Source organism: Pteropus vampyrus, unplaced genomic scaffold, assembly GCF_000151845.1.
Source record: "Pteropus vampyrus isolate Shadow unplaced genomic scaffold, Pvam_2.0 Scaffold86, whole genome shotgun sequence".
NCBI lineage: Eukaryota > Metazoa > Chordata > Mammalia > Chiroptera > Pteropodidae > Pteropus > Pteropus vampyrus.
The window spans coordinates 1,281,875-1,297,753 of NW_011888867.1; the positions used below are offsets into that span (position 1 = coordinate 1,281,875).

At 56.9% G+C, this 15,879-nt stretch overlaps 2 protein-coding genes across 7 annotated transcripts in view; one reads left to right on the top strand and one right to left on the bottom strand.

Annotated features, from left to right (window-relative positions):
- The window catches only part of ZBTB17 (zinc finger and BTB domain containing 17), a 28,004-nt gene extending 16,841 nt beyond the window's left edge, over positions 1–11,163 (top strand). For 3 of the 6 annotated variants that reach the window (XM_023532589.1, XM_011363498.2, XM_011363496.2), the window contains 14 exons: positions 4,498–4,704; positions 5,817–6,005; positions 6,668–6,808; positions 7,160–7,285; positions 7,840–8,078; positions 8,161–8,303; positions 8,382–8,682; positions 9,118–9,205; positions 9,296–9,412; positions 9,501–9,621; positions 9,864–9,994; positions 10,319–10,528; positions 10,634–10,723; positions 10,803–11,163. In XM_023532589.1, the coding sequence (XP_023388357.1) occupies positions 4,500–4,704; positions 5,817–6,005; positions 6,668–6,808; positions 7,160–7,285; positions 7,840–8,078; positions 8,161–8,303; positions 8,382–8,682; positions 9,118–9,205; positions 9,296–9,412; positions 9,501–9,621; positions 9,864–9,994; positions 10,319–10,528; positions 10,634–10,723; positions 10,803–11,086 (2,385 nt within the window). In that variant the 5' untranslated portion in view covers positions 4,498–4,499 and the 3' untranslated portion in view covers positions 11,087–11,163. Of the gene's footprint in view, positions 1–2,092; positions 2,878–4,497; positions 4,705–5,816; positions 6,006–6,667; positions 6,809–7,159; positions 7,286–7,839; positions 8,079–8,160; positions 8,304–8,381; positions 8,683–9,117; positions 9,206–9,295; positions 9,413–9,500; positions 9,622–9,863; positions 9,995–10,318; positions 10,529–10,633; positions 10,724–10,802 lie in introns of those variants that run through there. The other 3 variants (XM_023532592.1, XM_023532591.1, XM_023532590.1) reach the window with 2 other exon arrangements.
- A 1,406-nt stretch (positions 11,164–12,569) lies between these two features.
- The window catches only part of SPEN (spen family transcriptional repressor), a 49,740-nt gene continuing 46,430 nt past the window's right edge, over positions 12,570–15,879 (bottom strand). Inside the window, exons 11-14 of the mRNA XM_023532649.1 lie at positions 14,998–15,507; positions 14,687–14,881; positions 14,221–14,379; positions 12,570–13,752 (exon numbers count right to left, since the gene is read on the bottom strand). Coding sequence (XP_023388417.1) covers positions 13,615–13,752; positions 14,221–14,379; positions 14,687–14,881; positions 14,998–15,507 — 1,002 coding nt within the window. The 3' untranslated portion in view covers positions 12,570–13,614. The remainder of the gene's footprint in view (positions 13,753–14,220; positions 14,380–14,686; positions 14,882–14,997; positions 15,508–15,879) is intronic.

Here is a 15,879-nt window from a genome sequence, read left to right on the forward strand (position 1 = left end):
GAGAGCAAAGCAGGACCTTCCAGTAAGGGCCAGGCCTGGAGCTGGTGCAGAGTCACTGCATCCAGTCATCACAGGGCTACCCAGATTCAGCTGGAAGCTCATAGCAGGGGTATGTCTCTGACAGGGCTGGAGGAACTGTCGCTGCCAGCTTTGGAGACTGGTACCTGTGCCAACCATGTCCGAATTGCTTAGTTGTGCCTGTTCGGAATCATACTGCAGAGAGGGGGGTCCCCAGGTCTCTCATTTTTTCATTCCCAAATGAATTTCTTACAAGGCAGGGCTGGGCCATGTGCCCAGCCAGGCTGTTGGTCATCAAGAGGACATCCCAGCTCGGACACTGAGGTCTGCCCATTAATCAAAGAGAACACCTGAGCAGCTGGCAGTGTCACGGGAAAGGTGCCCGATTGCAGTCAGGAGTCTGCTGGATGGTCAGGCTCGTGTCTGAGTGGGCAAGTCTTGTGCCATTTTGGTCTTTAGTTTTCTGTATCTGACATGAGGACTTTGGGTTCAGTGGGCTGTGTGGTCTTGTTCTGTTTGAGTTTTCTGTAATTTGGAGTTTTTAGGGTCTTTCTTAGAAGTAGCTTTAACTAAGGCCCACTTTTATTGTCCTTCCAGCAAAGATGAAGTAAGGAGGGCGGATCCCACACCCTAGCGCAAGCTCAAGCGAAAGGCACCACATACCAAGGGCGGGGCCAGTGGGAACCACATCTTATTAGCCACGTGGTAATGAGAAGCAGACTGGCTGTTGATCTCATTATGGCGTGTAAAGTCTCAGTGACCCCTCATCCCATGCTCTCAGGGACAGCCAGCTCCCACCTCCCTGCCCGTAGTACCCACGTGTCCCACTGTGTGTCCCAGGCAGGCACATTGTTTTCCTGGACCCCTCTAAGCTTGCCAGATCCTGATGAGTTCCCGTCACTGTAGAGTACGAGAGAGGAGACAGGAGACAGAGCGTTGCCATAATCATTCTAGAGCATGTCACATAGGTTTGGAGATGGGGCTCAGCCTAATTCTAGCTCAGTCCCTCTGAGGGGAGGACCAAGCCAGCTGGCCCCTCACCTGCTCAGCACGTCACCCGGGGAGGAGAAGGGCCTATGTGAGCCTTTGAGCAGGCAGCCAGCTGGCGGTGAGAGCTGCAGGCAGCCTGGGGCTGAGCTCCACCTGCCCTGTGCGCGAGCACGTGCGCGTGCGCAGTTGTGAAGTTCGCAGAGGCGCGGACAGCATTTCTGTGGATGACACCATTCAGAGCTTGGCAAAGCCCTCCCCGGGCTGCGCTCACACTCCCTGGGAGGCTGATCACAGGATCAGGCTCGTGAGCACGCATATGCCTAAGCGCCGGTTATCTATTTATGGAAACGGCCTTTTTCTTTCTTTTTTTTCCCTCGAATCCCTCTCCTTCCCCTCTTGCTTCTTCCTCCTTCCATTTATCCTCTCCCTGTTTTTTTCTCTCTTCCTTTTCTGTCTTTGATTTTGTCAGAACAGATGCTCTCTTAGGAGTATTTCTCTGTTGGGACAGCTTCGCAGGCTGCCTCAGAGGAATTCAGGGCCTCTGGTTTTCTCCTGCGACACCCACATTTGGGGAGGAGCCGCTTTTGGGCGGGCATCTTGCATCGGAAGAGTGTGGTTAGTGCTGGCTGGAAAACATTACTCATGGGTGCACAGCTGCTGTTCTCTGTGTGGGGGCGGGTGGGGGACTGGAGGTGCTGGGCCACCATCCACCCTCTCCCAGGGACCTTTACCAGCCTTCCCCCAAGGCCTTTGAAACTGAGAGCACCCCCCATGTGACCCGGGAGCCCTGGGGTGTGTGGCAGCATGAAGGCTTGTCGCAGCCTTGGGTCCCCGGCAAGGCTGAGGAATCACCTGACCTTTGAACTGGCAGGCCCCTTCCACCCTGTTGGCCAGGAGTCTTTTCTCACATTTATCTTCCCAGCAAGTCAGGTCGCTTCTGACTGGAGGGTTCTGCTTTCAGCAGGCTCCAGCTAAGGGGGGCTGGGAAAACTCTGTATCTGGGGGGGGGAGGCGGGGGGGCGGCGGTTCAGTGCATGTTCCCAGGTTATTTCTGGGCCTGGGAGGGTACTTCCTCCCAGCTCAGTGTTTGGGTTGGTTCCTGGTGAAGGGGAGGGAGCCGGGCCCACCGCCGAGAGGAAAGGGTTCGGACCTGACTTGAAAGGGCTCATTCTGAAGCTGATTGAGGATTTGGTCCTTGTGGACCAGGTGGTCCCTCCCTTTCTGTACTCGGGAGATATTTCACTTGGGGCTCCTGAGGACATGGAGGGTGCCTGGTGTTTGGAACTCAGGCTGCCCACGCATGCAGGCACACACCTGCCTGCTCACGTGGCTTTTCCACAGCAGAGAGAAGACAGCTCTAGGGGTGATTTGGCCCACTCTCCTCGCCACCTGCCTCTGGTTCCATGTGCACCAGGCCTGGTGTGTGTTCCCTTCAGGTCCCAGGCCTACCTTGGTCTTTAACCCATGGCACAGGACATTGGTTCTTGCCCATGTTCTCCAAAAAACTGTTTTAGCTTTTACCTGCGCAGGAACAGACAGCCACAATTCTCCCTTGTGTTCATTCCTGCCGGTCACAAATGAGAACTTGCTTTTTCCAGAGATTGAAGACTTAGAGAAAGGTGTCTTTATGAGGTGCCCTGTGTCAGTGGTGGCCTTTGCTTTAGTGGCCTCGTGCTGCTGCTGGCTGGTTTGGCTCAGGAGCCGGTTGTCCAGTCGCAGAGGGCCCAGCCGCCTCCTACCTTACCTCTCTACTCCGGGGCTGGCTCCTGGCTCCTGGCTCCTCCCTGCTTACACCTAAGAGCTCCAGCTATAGGCACTTAAACAGTATTGCCGAGGGATCCGAGAAGCCGTGCCTCTGCCTGGGAGTTTGTAAGTGCAGACTGGGACCACAGGACAGTCGTGGGGATGTCGGAGGGAGGGAAAAGGTCTTTCCGGGTCCCCAGCAGCAACTCTGAACTTAGGGCTCAGAGGCTAGCACCCTGTGACACACGGCCTGTTATCACTGCCATGTTCCCCTTACTTGATGGAGCCCTGCCCACCTACTGGGTGACTTCCCCCAGCTCAGTAAATATATAGCCCTACTTTTGAAAAATTCCCAGACACCACAGGGTGGGTGGGCTAGCTTCCTGTCCTTCAAAGCTGATCTGTGCTGCCTGAGCCACGTGAGGGGTGGGAATGTGTGGCTTTCCTTGTGCCTTATCACTGCCAGACAGCCATACATGGTCACTGCAGCGCCAGGGCTGCAGTATAGTGACTCACCCCCAAGAAGCTGATGTAACAGGGAACAGCCGGAGCCAGTGGTGGGCTGTTGAAACCTGGGGGCTGGGAGCCCCAAAATGTCCCCCTCACCAGCCCAGAAACAGCCTGGGGCAGCTGAGTGGACCAGCCTCAGAGAAGAGGTCTTGGAAAAGCTGGAAGAGAAGCCACTGCCGCTATTTAGATTCTGGGCCAGGGCGGGATAGCCTGGCCCCGTTGGATCTCTGTTATGTGATCCCAGGAGTGGGCGCTAACTTTTATTTCGAAATTGGTTCTTTCTCAAAAGGAGGACCTGCTGATTTTCCCTAGGAAATGCTGATCTTGAGACTGCCTGGTGTGATGTTGAGGGGGAGAGAAAAGCTGTTTTAGATACTTATTTAGTCACGGCTCATGCAGTTCTTGCTCACTCTGGCACCAGGCCATGGAATTTTTCTGAGCATTTTTACTTAAGACAGTTGTGGGATTTCCAGGCATTAAGTGAGGCCTTTTGACAGAGAAACTGCGGCCAGGCCAGCAGCTCTTGGGGTCAGGATCAGAGTCCCTTCTTTCCCCAGGGACAGCCTGGAGAGCTTTCTGGAGGCAGAAGACTCTCCAGCTTAATGTAGTTCCTGGAGTCCATGAATCAGAGGGACAGAGAGGGAGAGACAGGGAGAGACAGGGAGAGAGATCGGCGGAGGGAACTTACTCAAACCCCCCGTGGGCACAGCAGGGGCTGATTCCTGAAATGCTGAGTATGAAGCATCTGCCTCCCCAAACGCATATTTGGGGACGTGACGGAATGAGAAAAATAACAATATAGAAAGGTTTTCATAAAGCCAAATGTACCAACTGAAAGATCTGTCCTTTATTCTAAAATTATGTCATATATTCTTTTTGTAAAAATGTTAAACTGACCATGTCTTTTTTTTTTTTTTTGAAATGCTGGCAGCAATCAATGTTTCGTTTGTTTTTTGACTTTTTAATGTTGTTACCTGGCAAGATACAAAGGTGGCTGTTTATTGTTGGTCTTCTGATGCTTTTTGGTGTTGAGAACTTTCCTGGCTGGTTAACCCAGGAAGCTAGGAGCCACTGGGCTGGTCTTGGCTGGCAGAGGGTACCTGGAGTTGTTCGCCTCCGCGGACTTTTTTTGATTCTCTCGGTCTCCCTGCATCTCTCACCTGGGAGTTTGGGGGTAAATGTTGCGGCCGGCGTCCTTTCTCTGTGCTAACACGGAGGCCCTTTGGCTCTCCCCAGCCATGGATTTCCCCCAGCACAGCCAGCACGTCTTGGAACAGCTGAACCAGCAGCGGCAGCTGGGGCTTTTGTGTGACTGCACTTTTGTGGTGGACGGAGTTGACTTTAAAGCCCATAAAGCAGTGCTGGCGGCCTGCAGCGAGTACTTCAAGATGCTCTTCGTGGACCAGAAGGACGTGGTACACCTGGACATCAGTAATGCGGCAGGTACCCCGCTAGGTCCAGGGCTGAGCTTGTTGAGGGCCGGAAGCTGTTGCTGGCCCTGTGCCATGCCAGGCCCTCCTGGGAGTAGCACCTTCAGGCCGTGAGTTGCATCAGGCCTCCCACACAGAACCCATGATGTGTGGGCACCGAGTTCCCACCGCGTTCTGTGGGCCCGTTTCGACTGGGAGGGGGCGGTGAGGGGAGAACTGGCAGGAAGGGCTCAGGATGAGCTCCCGGAGTGAACATAGGAGAATCTCATCGGGAGGAACAGAGAACGGGTAGGCTCTGAGCCCCCGGCCCTCGCCATTGCTGAGTCAGTCCTGAACCTCCTTATCCCAGTGCTAACCGTGAAGGGGATGGCAAGGGTTGGGGCCTGGAGGGCTGTCAGGAAGGCCTTGGGATTGATGAAGGAACTGGTCATAGATTCGGGCTCTCGACCCAGAATGGCGCGACATGACGAGGTCAGGCAAGGTCATGTTCCCCCATTTTATAGGTGTGGAAACTGAGACCCAAAGAGGTCAGGTGACTGGCCTGGAGGTCAGAGAGAGAGTTTGTGGCAGAGCCCTGATGAAAGCCAGTGCTGACACACTCTGGTTGGAGTGTCCCCCAGTGGTGAGGTATAGTTAGTGGCCAGGTAGAGAGTGTACACCCTCTGTCACACCCTCTTTCTTCCATTTAACCCTATTCTCTCTGTAGGGCAGGTGTTCACACCCTTTGTCCTCCACATAAGGTGGGCATTCACACCCTGTCCTCCACGCAGTGGACCTCATGCCCTCTGTCCTCCATGCAGTAGACGTCACACTCTCTGTCCTCCATATAGGGTGGGCGTTCACACCCTCTGTCCTCCATGCAGCAGACGTCACACCCCTTGTCCTCCATGCAGCGTGGACTTCACACCCTCTGTCTTCTGTGAGTGTACCTCTGTTTGGAGGCTGCTGTCTGGGCTGAGAATCCCCAGGTTGCCCGCCTCTGCCAACACAGGAGATGGGGAGATGGTGGCCTGCCACTCTGCTTTTCACAAATCCCTGGATCCTGCCGCCGAGTGGAGCAGCTGGGTAGGCTGCTGGTGCCAGGCCTTGAGGTGGGTCCGTGATGGCTGTCTGTGTCCTTGGCAGGCCTGGGGCAGGTGCTGGAGTTTATGTACACGGCCAAGCTGAGCCTGAGCTCTGAGAACGTGGACGATGTGCTGGCCGTGGCCAGCTTCCTGCAGATGCAGGACATCATCACGGCCTGCCACGCCCTAAAGTCACTCGCTGAGCCGGCCACCAGCCCTGGGGAGAATACGGAGGTCTTGGCTATGGAAGGTAAGATTATTGTAGGCTTTCCTGAGCAGGTGGCTTTCGATGGGGGCTCTGCCTCTGACCCTCTGTGTCACCTCTCTGGGTCTCAGTTTCCTCTTCTGGCCTTGCCTGCATCGTAGGGTGCTGGCGAGGATTAGCCACAGTAAAGTCTGAGGAAGGCCGCTCTGAGGGGCCATTCAGCCTCCCCCTTCCCTGCCTTTCACCAGCTTCCCTTGTGCTCTGCTTCCAAGAACTGGGCAGCGGGCCTGGTTCAAGGTCTTTGCACACAGGTCACTCCTCCTGTGCTCTCCTCTCCGTGCCCTTCCTCTGTTCCCCTACCGCCTCAGAAAAGCTCCCGATTCCTCAGTACACTGTCAGAGAACCACACTCCTCTCCTTATAAGCATCGGCCTCTGATCAGCATCATTGTTTCATGTGCGAGGTCTGTCTCCCCGGCCAGCCTAGGAGCCCCATGGGAGCATCAGCCGTGACTGGTATTCCTGGGCCCACCAGCAGCCTGGTATGGAGTAGGTGCCCTGTGAATAATTTAATTTGTTGAATGAACAAACCAAAAAACCACTACGACCAGGGAGGATCTGGAAGAGCTAGCAAGTTCTGGGCCACCTCACCCTTCCAAAGAGTGGATACTTGATGGGAAATGGCAGGTCTGTCCTGTTTTATCTCCAGGAGGGGACAGGAGAGCCAAAGAGGAGAAGGCTGCTGCCACTATGCAGAGCGAGCTGGACCCAGCTGGAGACAGTCCACCCACGGGCCCAGGCAGGGAGCCCAAAGAGGAGCGAGGTGGCCAGGCTGAGAGTGCAGCCAGTGGTGAGTTGTTGCACTGAGGACCGGCCAGCTGTCCCATCACCTCCCAGTAGCCCGGGCCCAGGGTAGCGAGATGCTTCCTTGTGAGGATCCCGGGGAAGGGAAGTCGGGTGGCACAGGCAGGTGTGGACAGGCATCTGCAGCCCTCGAGCTCAGGTTACCCAGAAGGACCCACTGTTTGTTCTGGGGCATATGCTCCAGCAGAGCAGAGGCACAGGTGGCCCGGGCTTGGATGTGCTGGCCCTACCTCCACCCCAAGCCGCAGCCACGACCAGGACCTAGTCCAGGAGAGGCCATCTGGCCTCTGGACAGAGTGTCAGTTCAGCCTCTGGCATCCCCTCACCCCTGCTCCAGGTGCAGAACAGACGGAGAAGGCTGATGCCCCCCGGGAGCCGCCACCGGTAGAGCCCAAGCCTGACCCCACTAGTGGCATGGCTGCTGCTGAGGCCGAGGCTGCCTTGTCAGAGAGCTCAGAGCAAGGTACCTGTACCCAGCTGGGGCCAGTCTGTCCCCCACTTGGGCACCCCTCCACGGCCCCTCTCCTCCTGCCTCCAGCTGATCCCACTCTGAGCCACTCTTCCACTTCAGCTTTTGGGCTGACGTCTTTTCTCATTCTTGAATTTGGACATCAGCTTCTTCGCTGTCATGGCGCTAGAGCTTCTGCAGAGAGCACCCTGGGGAAGCCTTGCAGCCACGCACCCCCCAGTACTTAGTGGCTGACACTGCCCTTCCTGCCATGCAGCCCGCCTGCCTGCATCCCCCGTGGCCTCCCTGCATCCTCTAAGCTAAACAGAAGCCCTGCTCAGCAGTCTCTCTTGATGCTGCCCTGGCCAGTGCTGAGACCATTCATCGGTGGTGCCCAGGCATTCATTGCCAGGCCCCTGCTAGGTGCCCACGCAGAAAGAGGGGTGTGTGTGGGATAATTGGGCCAGGTGCGGTCGGCCTCCTGGCATTTGCTTGGCTCCAAGGTCACCTCCCTTTGGAGGCCCCTTCCGCCCTCCCAGGCGCGTCAGTGCCTGCCCTTCTTATGGCAGAAATGGAGGTGGAGCCAGCCAGGAAAGGAGAAGAGCGAGGGGAGGAAGACACCATGCCTGCTGTGGTCAAGGAAGAGGGGCCGCTGCTGGAGAAGGGAGAGGCCCCCGAGGAGAGCGAGGAGTCAGCCAGCACGGACTCAGGCCAGGAGCTGGGCTCAGAGGCCCGGGGCCTGCGCCCGGGCACCTACGGCGACCGCACCGAGTCCAAGGCCTATGGCTCCGTCATCCACAAGTGCGAGGTGCGGCCCCGGGGGCACCGCCCACCCTGCCCTGCCCTCCCGCCCCGCCGCGGCCCCCTCACGCCCACTTCCGGCCCTGCAGGACTGTGGGAAGGAGTTCACGCACACGGGGAACTTCAAGCGGCACATCCGCATCCACACAGGCGAGAAGCCCTTCTCGTGCCGGGAGTGCAGCAAGGCCTTCTCCGACCCGGCCGCCTGCAAGGCCCACGAGAAGACGCACAGGTACAGGGCCCCCGCCCGGCCGCGCATCCCCGCGGGCCTCGGACCCCGGCGAGCCCTCCTCTCTCCTCTGACCACCAGCCCGCTGAAGCCGTACGGCTGCGAGGAGTGCGGCAAGAGCTACCGGCTCATCAGCCTGCTGAACCTGCACAAGAAGCGGCACTCGGGCGAGGCGCGCTACCGCTGCGAGGACTGCGGCAAGCTCTTCACCACGTCCGGCAACCTCAAGCGGCACCAGCTGGTACACAGCGGCGAGAAGCCCTACCAGTGCGACTACTGCGGCCGCTCCTTCTCCGACCCCACCTCCAAGATGCGCCACCTGGAGACTCATGACACCGACAAGGAGCACAAGTGCCCTCACTGCGACAAGAAGTTCAACCAGGTGTGTGGGCACCTCCCGCGGGCGTCCGGCCCTGCACACTGAGCGGGGGGGAGGTGGCCCCTGGGCTAGGGGAGCCCCCGCCCCTCGCGGGAGGCCCTCAAGGACACAGGCTTAGTGGGGAAAGTAGGGGGCTGAGTAGAAGGCGACCCCCGCCCCTCTCCCGTGGGATAGAGTTCTTGACCGCTCTGCAGGGGAAAGTGGGAAGGCAGGTGAAGTCAGAGTGGGGTTCGGACCAGAAGGATGTGGGGTGGAGATGGTTTCCCTTCCACTGCTGGGATCTAGAATGTTCCATCAGCCTTGAGGAAAGACGGAGCCATCCACAGGCCCCTGGGAGGACCAAGAATCAGGTGTCCCCTGGCGGGAAGGGCTGCCAAGGGGCCCGGAGCCTCGGGCCCTGTGGTGTGGGTGGTCTTCCTGAGCCTCTGCCCGGCGCAGGTGGGAAACCTGAAGGCCCACCTGAAGATCCACATCGCTGATGGGCCCCTCAAGTGCCGCGAGTGCGGGAAGCAGTTCACCACCTCAGGTAGGGCCAGGGCTGCCTGGCTGCCCCGTCCCTCCGGTCCTCAGCCGCCCAGTGGTGCCCCACGCCAGGCCCCCCCCTCGGTCTCCCCAGGGAACCTTAAGCGGCACCTTCGGATCCACAGTGGAGAGAAGCCGTACGTGTGCGTCCACTGCCAGCGACAGTTCGCAGACCCCGGCGCCCTGCAGCGGCACGTCCGCATCCACACGGGTGGGTGAGCGGGCCAGCGGGGGGCGGGGGTTGGGGAGGGCGCGTGGGAGGAGGAGTAGGTGCCAGCACCTTCTGCCCCCGTCCCTAGGCGAGAAGCCATGCCAGTGCGTGATGTGCGGCAAGGCCTTCACCCAGGCCAGCTCCCTCATCGCCCACGTGCGCCAGCACACTGGGGAGAAGCCCTACGTCTGCGAGCGCTGCGGCAAGAGGTCCTGCCCTGTCCGTCCCACCCGTGTTCAGGGCGCCGTGGGGTCCCCGCTCCCCACCCGTTGCAGGGGGCCAGGAAACAAATGAGGGTTCTGTGGGGACCTGGGCCGACGGCTGCCCGAGCCCAGGCAATGGGTCCAGGGGTCCCCTTCAGTCTAGGAGATGGGGCAGGAGGCCTCACCCAGCTCCCCCGGGCCCAAGTTTGGGCCGTTCCTTGCGAGCCCCTCTGCCTGTGGCCCTGCAGATTCGTCCAGTCCAGCCAACTGGCCAATCACATTCGCCACCATGACAACATCCGCCCCCACAAGTGCAGCGTGTGCAGCAAAGCCTTCGTGAACGTCGGGGACCTGTCCAAGCACATCATCATCCACACTGGTGAGTGTGTGCCCACTTGCCCACCCATCCTGTCTCAAGCCCGGCTTTCGGTTTGGGGTGGTAGGAAGGGAGGTATCCCCAGATCCCAGCCTTGCGTGCTGGTACTTGCTGCAGGTGGCTCTGAAGGCAGTTCAAGTCAAGTGAGGACCCCATTTTCCTAGAGCTTCCAGAAGGTGCAGAGGCCACTGGAGGCTTCCGTGCAGCTCTGGTGGCTGCCCCAGAGCACTTCCTACTGAAGAAGAGATGGGTTCTGGGGAAGCTGGAGGCCACTGAGGTCCTCCCCCCTCCCCCAATGGCAGGAGAGAACCTTGCCTCCCCCCCCAGGAGAGAAGCCTTACCTGTGTGACAAGTGCGGTCGTGGCTTCAACCGGGTGGACAACCTGCGTTCCCACGTGAAGACCGTGCACCAGGGCAAGGCTGGCATCAAAATCCTGGAGCCAGAGGAGGGTGGTGAGGTCAGCGTGGTCACTGTTGATGACATGGTTACGCTAGCCACTGAGGCACTGGCGGCAACGGCTGTCACTCAGCTCACAGGTGCGGGCTATGGGCAGCAGAGGGTTGTCATGGGCAGCTTGCCTCTGGGGTGGCAATGAAGGGGCAGGTGCCTCTGGCCTTAGGCCCTGCTGATTCTGCCCACAGTGGTACCCGTGGGGGCTGCGGTGACTGCCGACGAGACAGAAGTACTTAAAGCAGAGATCAGCAAAGCTGTGAAGCAAGTGCAGGAAGAAGGTGAGAGGGGCTGCCCGAGTGTGAAAGCTGGTGAACTGAGGGTCCTTCCCATCCTGACTATGGCTCCCACCTCCTGCAGACCCCAACACCCACATCCTCTATGCCTGCGACTCCTGTGGGGACAAGTTTCTGGATGCCAACAGCCTGGCTCAGCACGTGCGGATCCACACGGCGCAGGCACTGGTCATGTTCCAGACAGATGCGGACTTCTACCAGCAGTATGGGCCAGGCAGCACGTGGCCGGCCGGACAGGTGCTGCAAGCTGGAGAACTGGTCTTCCGTCCTCGGGACGGGACCGACGGCCAGCCTGCTCTGGCAGAGACACCCCCCACAGCCCCAGAATGTCCACCACCTGCCGAGTGAGCAGGCATCCCTCCTCCTGTTTATTTAAGGATGGGTGGTCCCGTTCCCTAGAGAGAATAAATTTGATTATTTTCTAATGCTGCCTATAGCTCCCTGTGGGGGTAGGGCGGGGAGCTGGCAGTTGTGGCTGGCTGATGCCACAGAAGGGCTGCTCCACCCAGGGACCAGCTGGCAGAGACCTGCTTCTTGGGAAAGCCAGGCCGTCCCTTCTGTGAAATGGGACTGGAGCCCTGGGACCTGTGTAAGCAAGCTGGCTGCTTTGTCCAGGTCAGGGTGCAGGCAGCACACTTGGGGCCAGAGCGTGTGGCTCCATGCACCCTACTCCCTCGTCCAGTCTCCTCTTTGGAGGCTTCTCACCTGTTCACTTTGAAGACCCTACCACCTCTGCTGTGGAGCTCAGCTGCGATCCTGCTGCCCCTCTGCCTGGGGCTTGGGACCTGGGCCAGCAAAGGTTGGCCACACCGCTTACCAGGATCCAGGCAACCCAGACAGAGCCCAGCTCAGGGACCACCACTCAGCCAGAACAGCAAGGTAGGCAGAGAGAACCAGGCCCAGCAGGCCAAGGGCCCAGTTCTGTTGAGCTTGTTGGGGAAGTGGGAGGGCTCTGCACACTTCACAGTATCCCTGGCCCAAGGATGAAGGCTAAGCCAGTGCCATCTTTTGGGAACATTTACTTGACCCGAACCAGTGGAGTCTCTCCCACCAGGCTGAGGGCCTAGAGGAACGACAGTGAGCAGCCAGGAGTTTTGATGGGGAGGTGGGGGACACAGCACTGCTTAAACTAGGAGCAGCAAGTAGGGCCGGCAGAGCAGGCAGGTGCTGCTCTGAGATGCTGTCTCTGTCCCTTTTCCACACAGTTCATCCCTCACTCAGAGATGGTACCTTCTTATACCAGAAATGTGGGTCTGTCTGGAGGGGCCTCTTGGATATTCAAGTGAGACCACCAAATCCATGGCCCAGTTCCCTCCCGTCCCTGCCCAGTTCCCCAGCTTGTAGTACGTCCAGCTGCAGGGGAAGTCTGGCCCCCTGCCCCGCCCTGTTAGGAGCTACAGGAACACCATCAGGCCAGGCTGTGCCACTGTTGCCGCAGGGCCAGCCTGCACCACACCCAGAAAAGGAAAGGGCGAGAGACAAGACACCAAAGCTTATTCAAGATGTTCCTGAGTTTGCATGGGGGCGTAGTTTTACCTGTATCCAAATTCGAAGTGCCTTCCGCATTACCCAAGAACCAGTCAGGGCCTTTAAGTGTCACAGATATTTACATACACCATGGCATTGAAAACTGGTTCAAGTTCAGTCTGTGATGAAAATTTTTTATACAAGACAGACAGAATAGTCCTTGGGGAGGATTGAGTGGCTGAAATGAAACAGGTCCCATATACTGGGCAGGGGGGGAAGCAAAAGTGGGATGAGGGCTAGCTATTCCCATAAGCCAAGGACACTTGGTCTTCCCACCCAAGTGACCATCACATCCACACTTGACATGTTTTGTATTTTTTAATAAAGTTTGTAATCCAATGGACACACAAAACAAAACTGCGCTGAGAAAAACAGTTTCATAAATTAATAAGTGTTAGGAAGTTGGGGGAGAGGTCAAGGTCACAGGAAGAGGGAAGCCAGTCTTTTTGTACAGTCTCTGTGTGTATGTGTGTGTGTGTGACACTTCCAAATCGCGGGGCAGGGCCCGTGCTATAATGAAGTGCACTTATACAAATGAGTGACAATACAAAGTCTGAGTATGAAAATAAGATTTTCTCTGAAAACACATTTTTGGCACAGATTAAAAAAAATGTATGTCAGGGGAATTTGATTTTTTAAGTCAGTATTATATATATTTATATATATTATATATTTATATATACACACATCCCAAGTTCTGCATATACCACCAAGACAGAAAATCCTTCTGTTTGCTCTTTTCCGATTGTAAACTGTACATTCTGGGTGAAACAGAGATGGTGGTGGCAGGAGAATTAAGAAAGGTGACATCCAAATGAGCAAGGGGAAGGGAGAGGTTGGGGACAAAACAACCCAATGAAATGTTCCTTGACCCCAAGGTTTCAGCAGTTTGAAGTCCTGTGTTAGAGTCCGTGATGTGTGTTCATGTACACCAAGACATCCAAGAGTGTCACAGCCTGTCTTCACTGTGCAAAAGTCCAAGTCACTAATTTAGTGCAAAGGCAGTTCTGTTTTCTTGTTTCTTAAAAACAAAACAACAAAATAATTAATTCCACTGCCCTGTTCCTTTTCTCCAAAAAGAGGAGAGAGAAACCCAGCCCCAAGGTGTCTGCGAGTCCATCGGTTGGTGGTCTGTCCTTGGGTTAAAAGTCATGTAAACATACAAGTAGCAGCACCACTGCCCAGAGGGGTCTGTCCGACTGAGCCGGGCAGGCAGGAGGGCGAGGCTGGCCGTCTGGCAGTGGAGTCTGTCCCCTTCGGCAGCTTCTTCCTCCACTTGGCTGGGTTGTCCTGTGTTGTTTTACTGCGGAGCCTCAGGAAAATACACCAAGTGGTGACCATTCAGTGGCTCACACAGACACAGAGGCAATGACAATCATGAGGTGGGGAGAAATGTTGGAGATGCTGGCGAGAAGGTCGGGGGCCAGACGGGACAGGTGACTCTCAGAGAACTCGCAAGGTGGGAAGATCTGCAGCACATAGGCGGGCTGGAGAAGGGGACAAGAGAGAAAAGTGGGACCCCCCGTCTTCGCATGAAAGGAAGAATGGTAATGGAGTGGGCAAACGTCTCCAACTGGGGCCCTGAAGCAGCCCAACGGAGAGAGCCAGGTTGAGTAACTCTCCCAACCAGCTAACATCTCCATGACTGTCCACCAGAAGAAAACCAAGTGTCAGAAAACTACCTGGGACCCTCTTCTATATCATTAAGCTAAAGAAAAATCTCTGCTGTCTCCATTTTCTCTTGACTGTCTCCAAGATGGGTGATGGCAGCCCCGCCCACACAGTGCTTGTTTCCCTCTATCCAGTCTGCCCTTTGCCCACCTCGGGGAAACTTCCAGGCTATCTACCCTAGCTGGCACTCGTAGCCCACGCCACCAAATTAGTCAGACTGCCTGACCAGCCCAGCCCAGCCCCACCTGTGCATGCACTGAGGAAGGACATGGCACAAGGCTGACCTGATTGGAGCCAGGGTTGGGAACGTTGATGATCCCTGCTGCCTGCTTGGCCTGCAGGTAGGTGATGAAGGCAGCCTTGAGGGACTCGGTCTGGCTCACGACGTCCTCTTGATCACGGCCACAGGGTAGAGCCAGCAGCAGACAGTAATCTGTCTCCACCTGGGATGGAGGCAGCTGTCAGTAGCGATCAGGGGCCTGACTAACCCAGGAGATCTGGCTCTGAAGTCTACAAAAGCTCCCACCTCTAAAATGACCTTAAAGTCCACTCTCGTATTTATTTGTTGAATGTAAAAAAGCCTCATTTCTAGTCTAGAGGCATGGTACACCCCCAGTGGAGACAGAACATGCTCATCTCTAAGAATGCCGTAATACTGCACCCCATAAGCCAGGGAGACAGGCAGCTGGGAGCCACCCATACCTTACCTCCCTGGGGATGGGGAAATTGCTCACCTGGGCCATGTCTTACCGTCATCCTTCGGGCAACCCCTTCCAGTTGTGTGACCTCCAGCCGCATTCTCTGGGCAATCCTCAAGGGGGGACCTCCGTCAGACAGGGGCAGAGAACGATGGGCCAGGACATTGTTGCCCGAGACAAAGTGGAGCTGCACAGCAGCTGTGTCATTCTTGAGGGCCAGGAGGCCCTGCCACACGATGGGGTACTTCTGCCAAGAGGAAACAAATAGGAAGTGAGCTTATGGCTAGAGAAGAGAGCTATGCTTGCTGGGCTAAATCAAGTGGGAACTGGAGGGTAGTAGGGGGTGACCCCTCCCAGGCTTACCTTCAGAAGCTGGACCATATCCACAGGCCTCTGGGAAGTCAAGTGTGGAGAGGAGTCTTGTTTGGGGGAGGGTTGGGCTTCGGCATGCAGCAGAGCCAGTCCTGGAGGGGTACTGGGGCCTGAGGTTGTGGGGACAAACAGTGGCTGCTTTGGGGGGGGCTGAGCAGGGAGAGGGCCCGGGAGGTCAGGCTTCATGGAAACAGACACAGGGGAGGGATAGGAGGTCTGGCTTGTTTCTGTCTGTGCCCTCTGAACCTGGCCATGAGGCTCAGCTGGCCTATTTGCAGGTATGGTCGGGAGGCGAGGCTGCTCTACTCCTGTCTGGGTCCCCTTCGCTTCCTGGGAGACCTGGGGCATCTTGCTGCTTGGTGGCTGGCCTGGCTGGCTGAGCTGAGAGGACTGGCAGGGCTGCGTGGGCTGGGCAGGCTGTGTGGACTGCACGGGTTGGGCAGGCTGTGTAGACTGTGCAGGCTGAGTGGGCTGCAAGGGCTCACCTTCAGGAGGGGGACCCTGGAGTTGGGCGGGAAGAGAAAGGAACAGTCAGAATCTTATGCACCACACCCTGCCCCCAACCAAACGGACCCACACAGGGTCCGTTTGGTCCATGCAAGGGGCTTTAACCACTCGGTGATGCTCTCGGGCATTCAGGACTGAGGGTTCTGTTAAGAGGAGGTCACTTGTTCTCTCCCTCCCCATCCCTGCAGGCAGAAGCCACCACTCTACCCACTCCCACAAAGAGCTCTTTCCTGTGTCCCTGAGCTCTGTACTGTCATCTGATCCCTTCATGCCGAAATTTAGGAAATGCCTCTTTAAACCCACTAAAAGGATAGCATACTTTAGGAGCCACACTGGCACCTCAACCACTATTTGGTGATTTGGAAG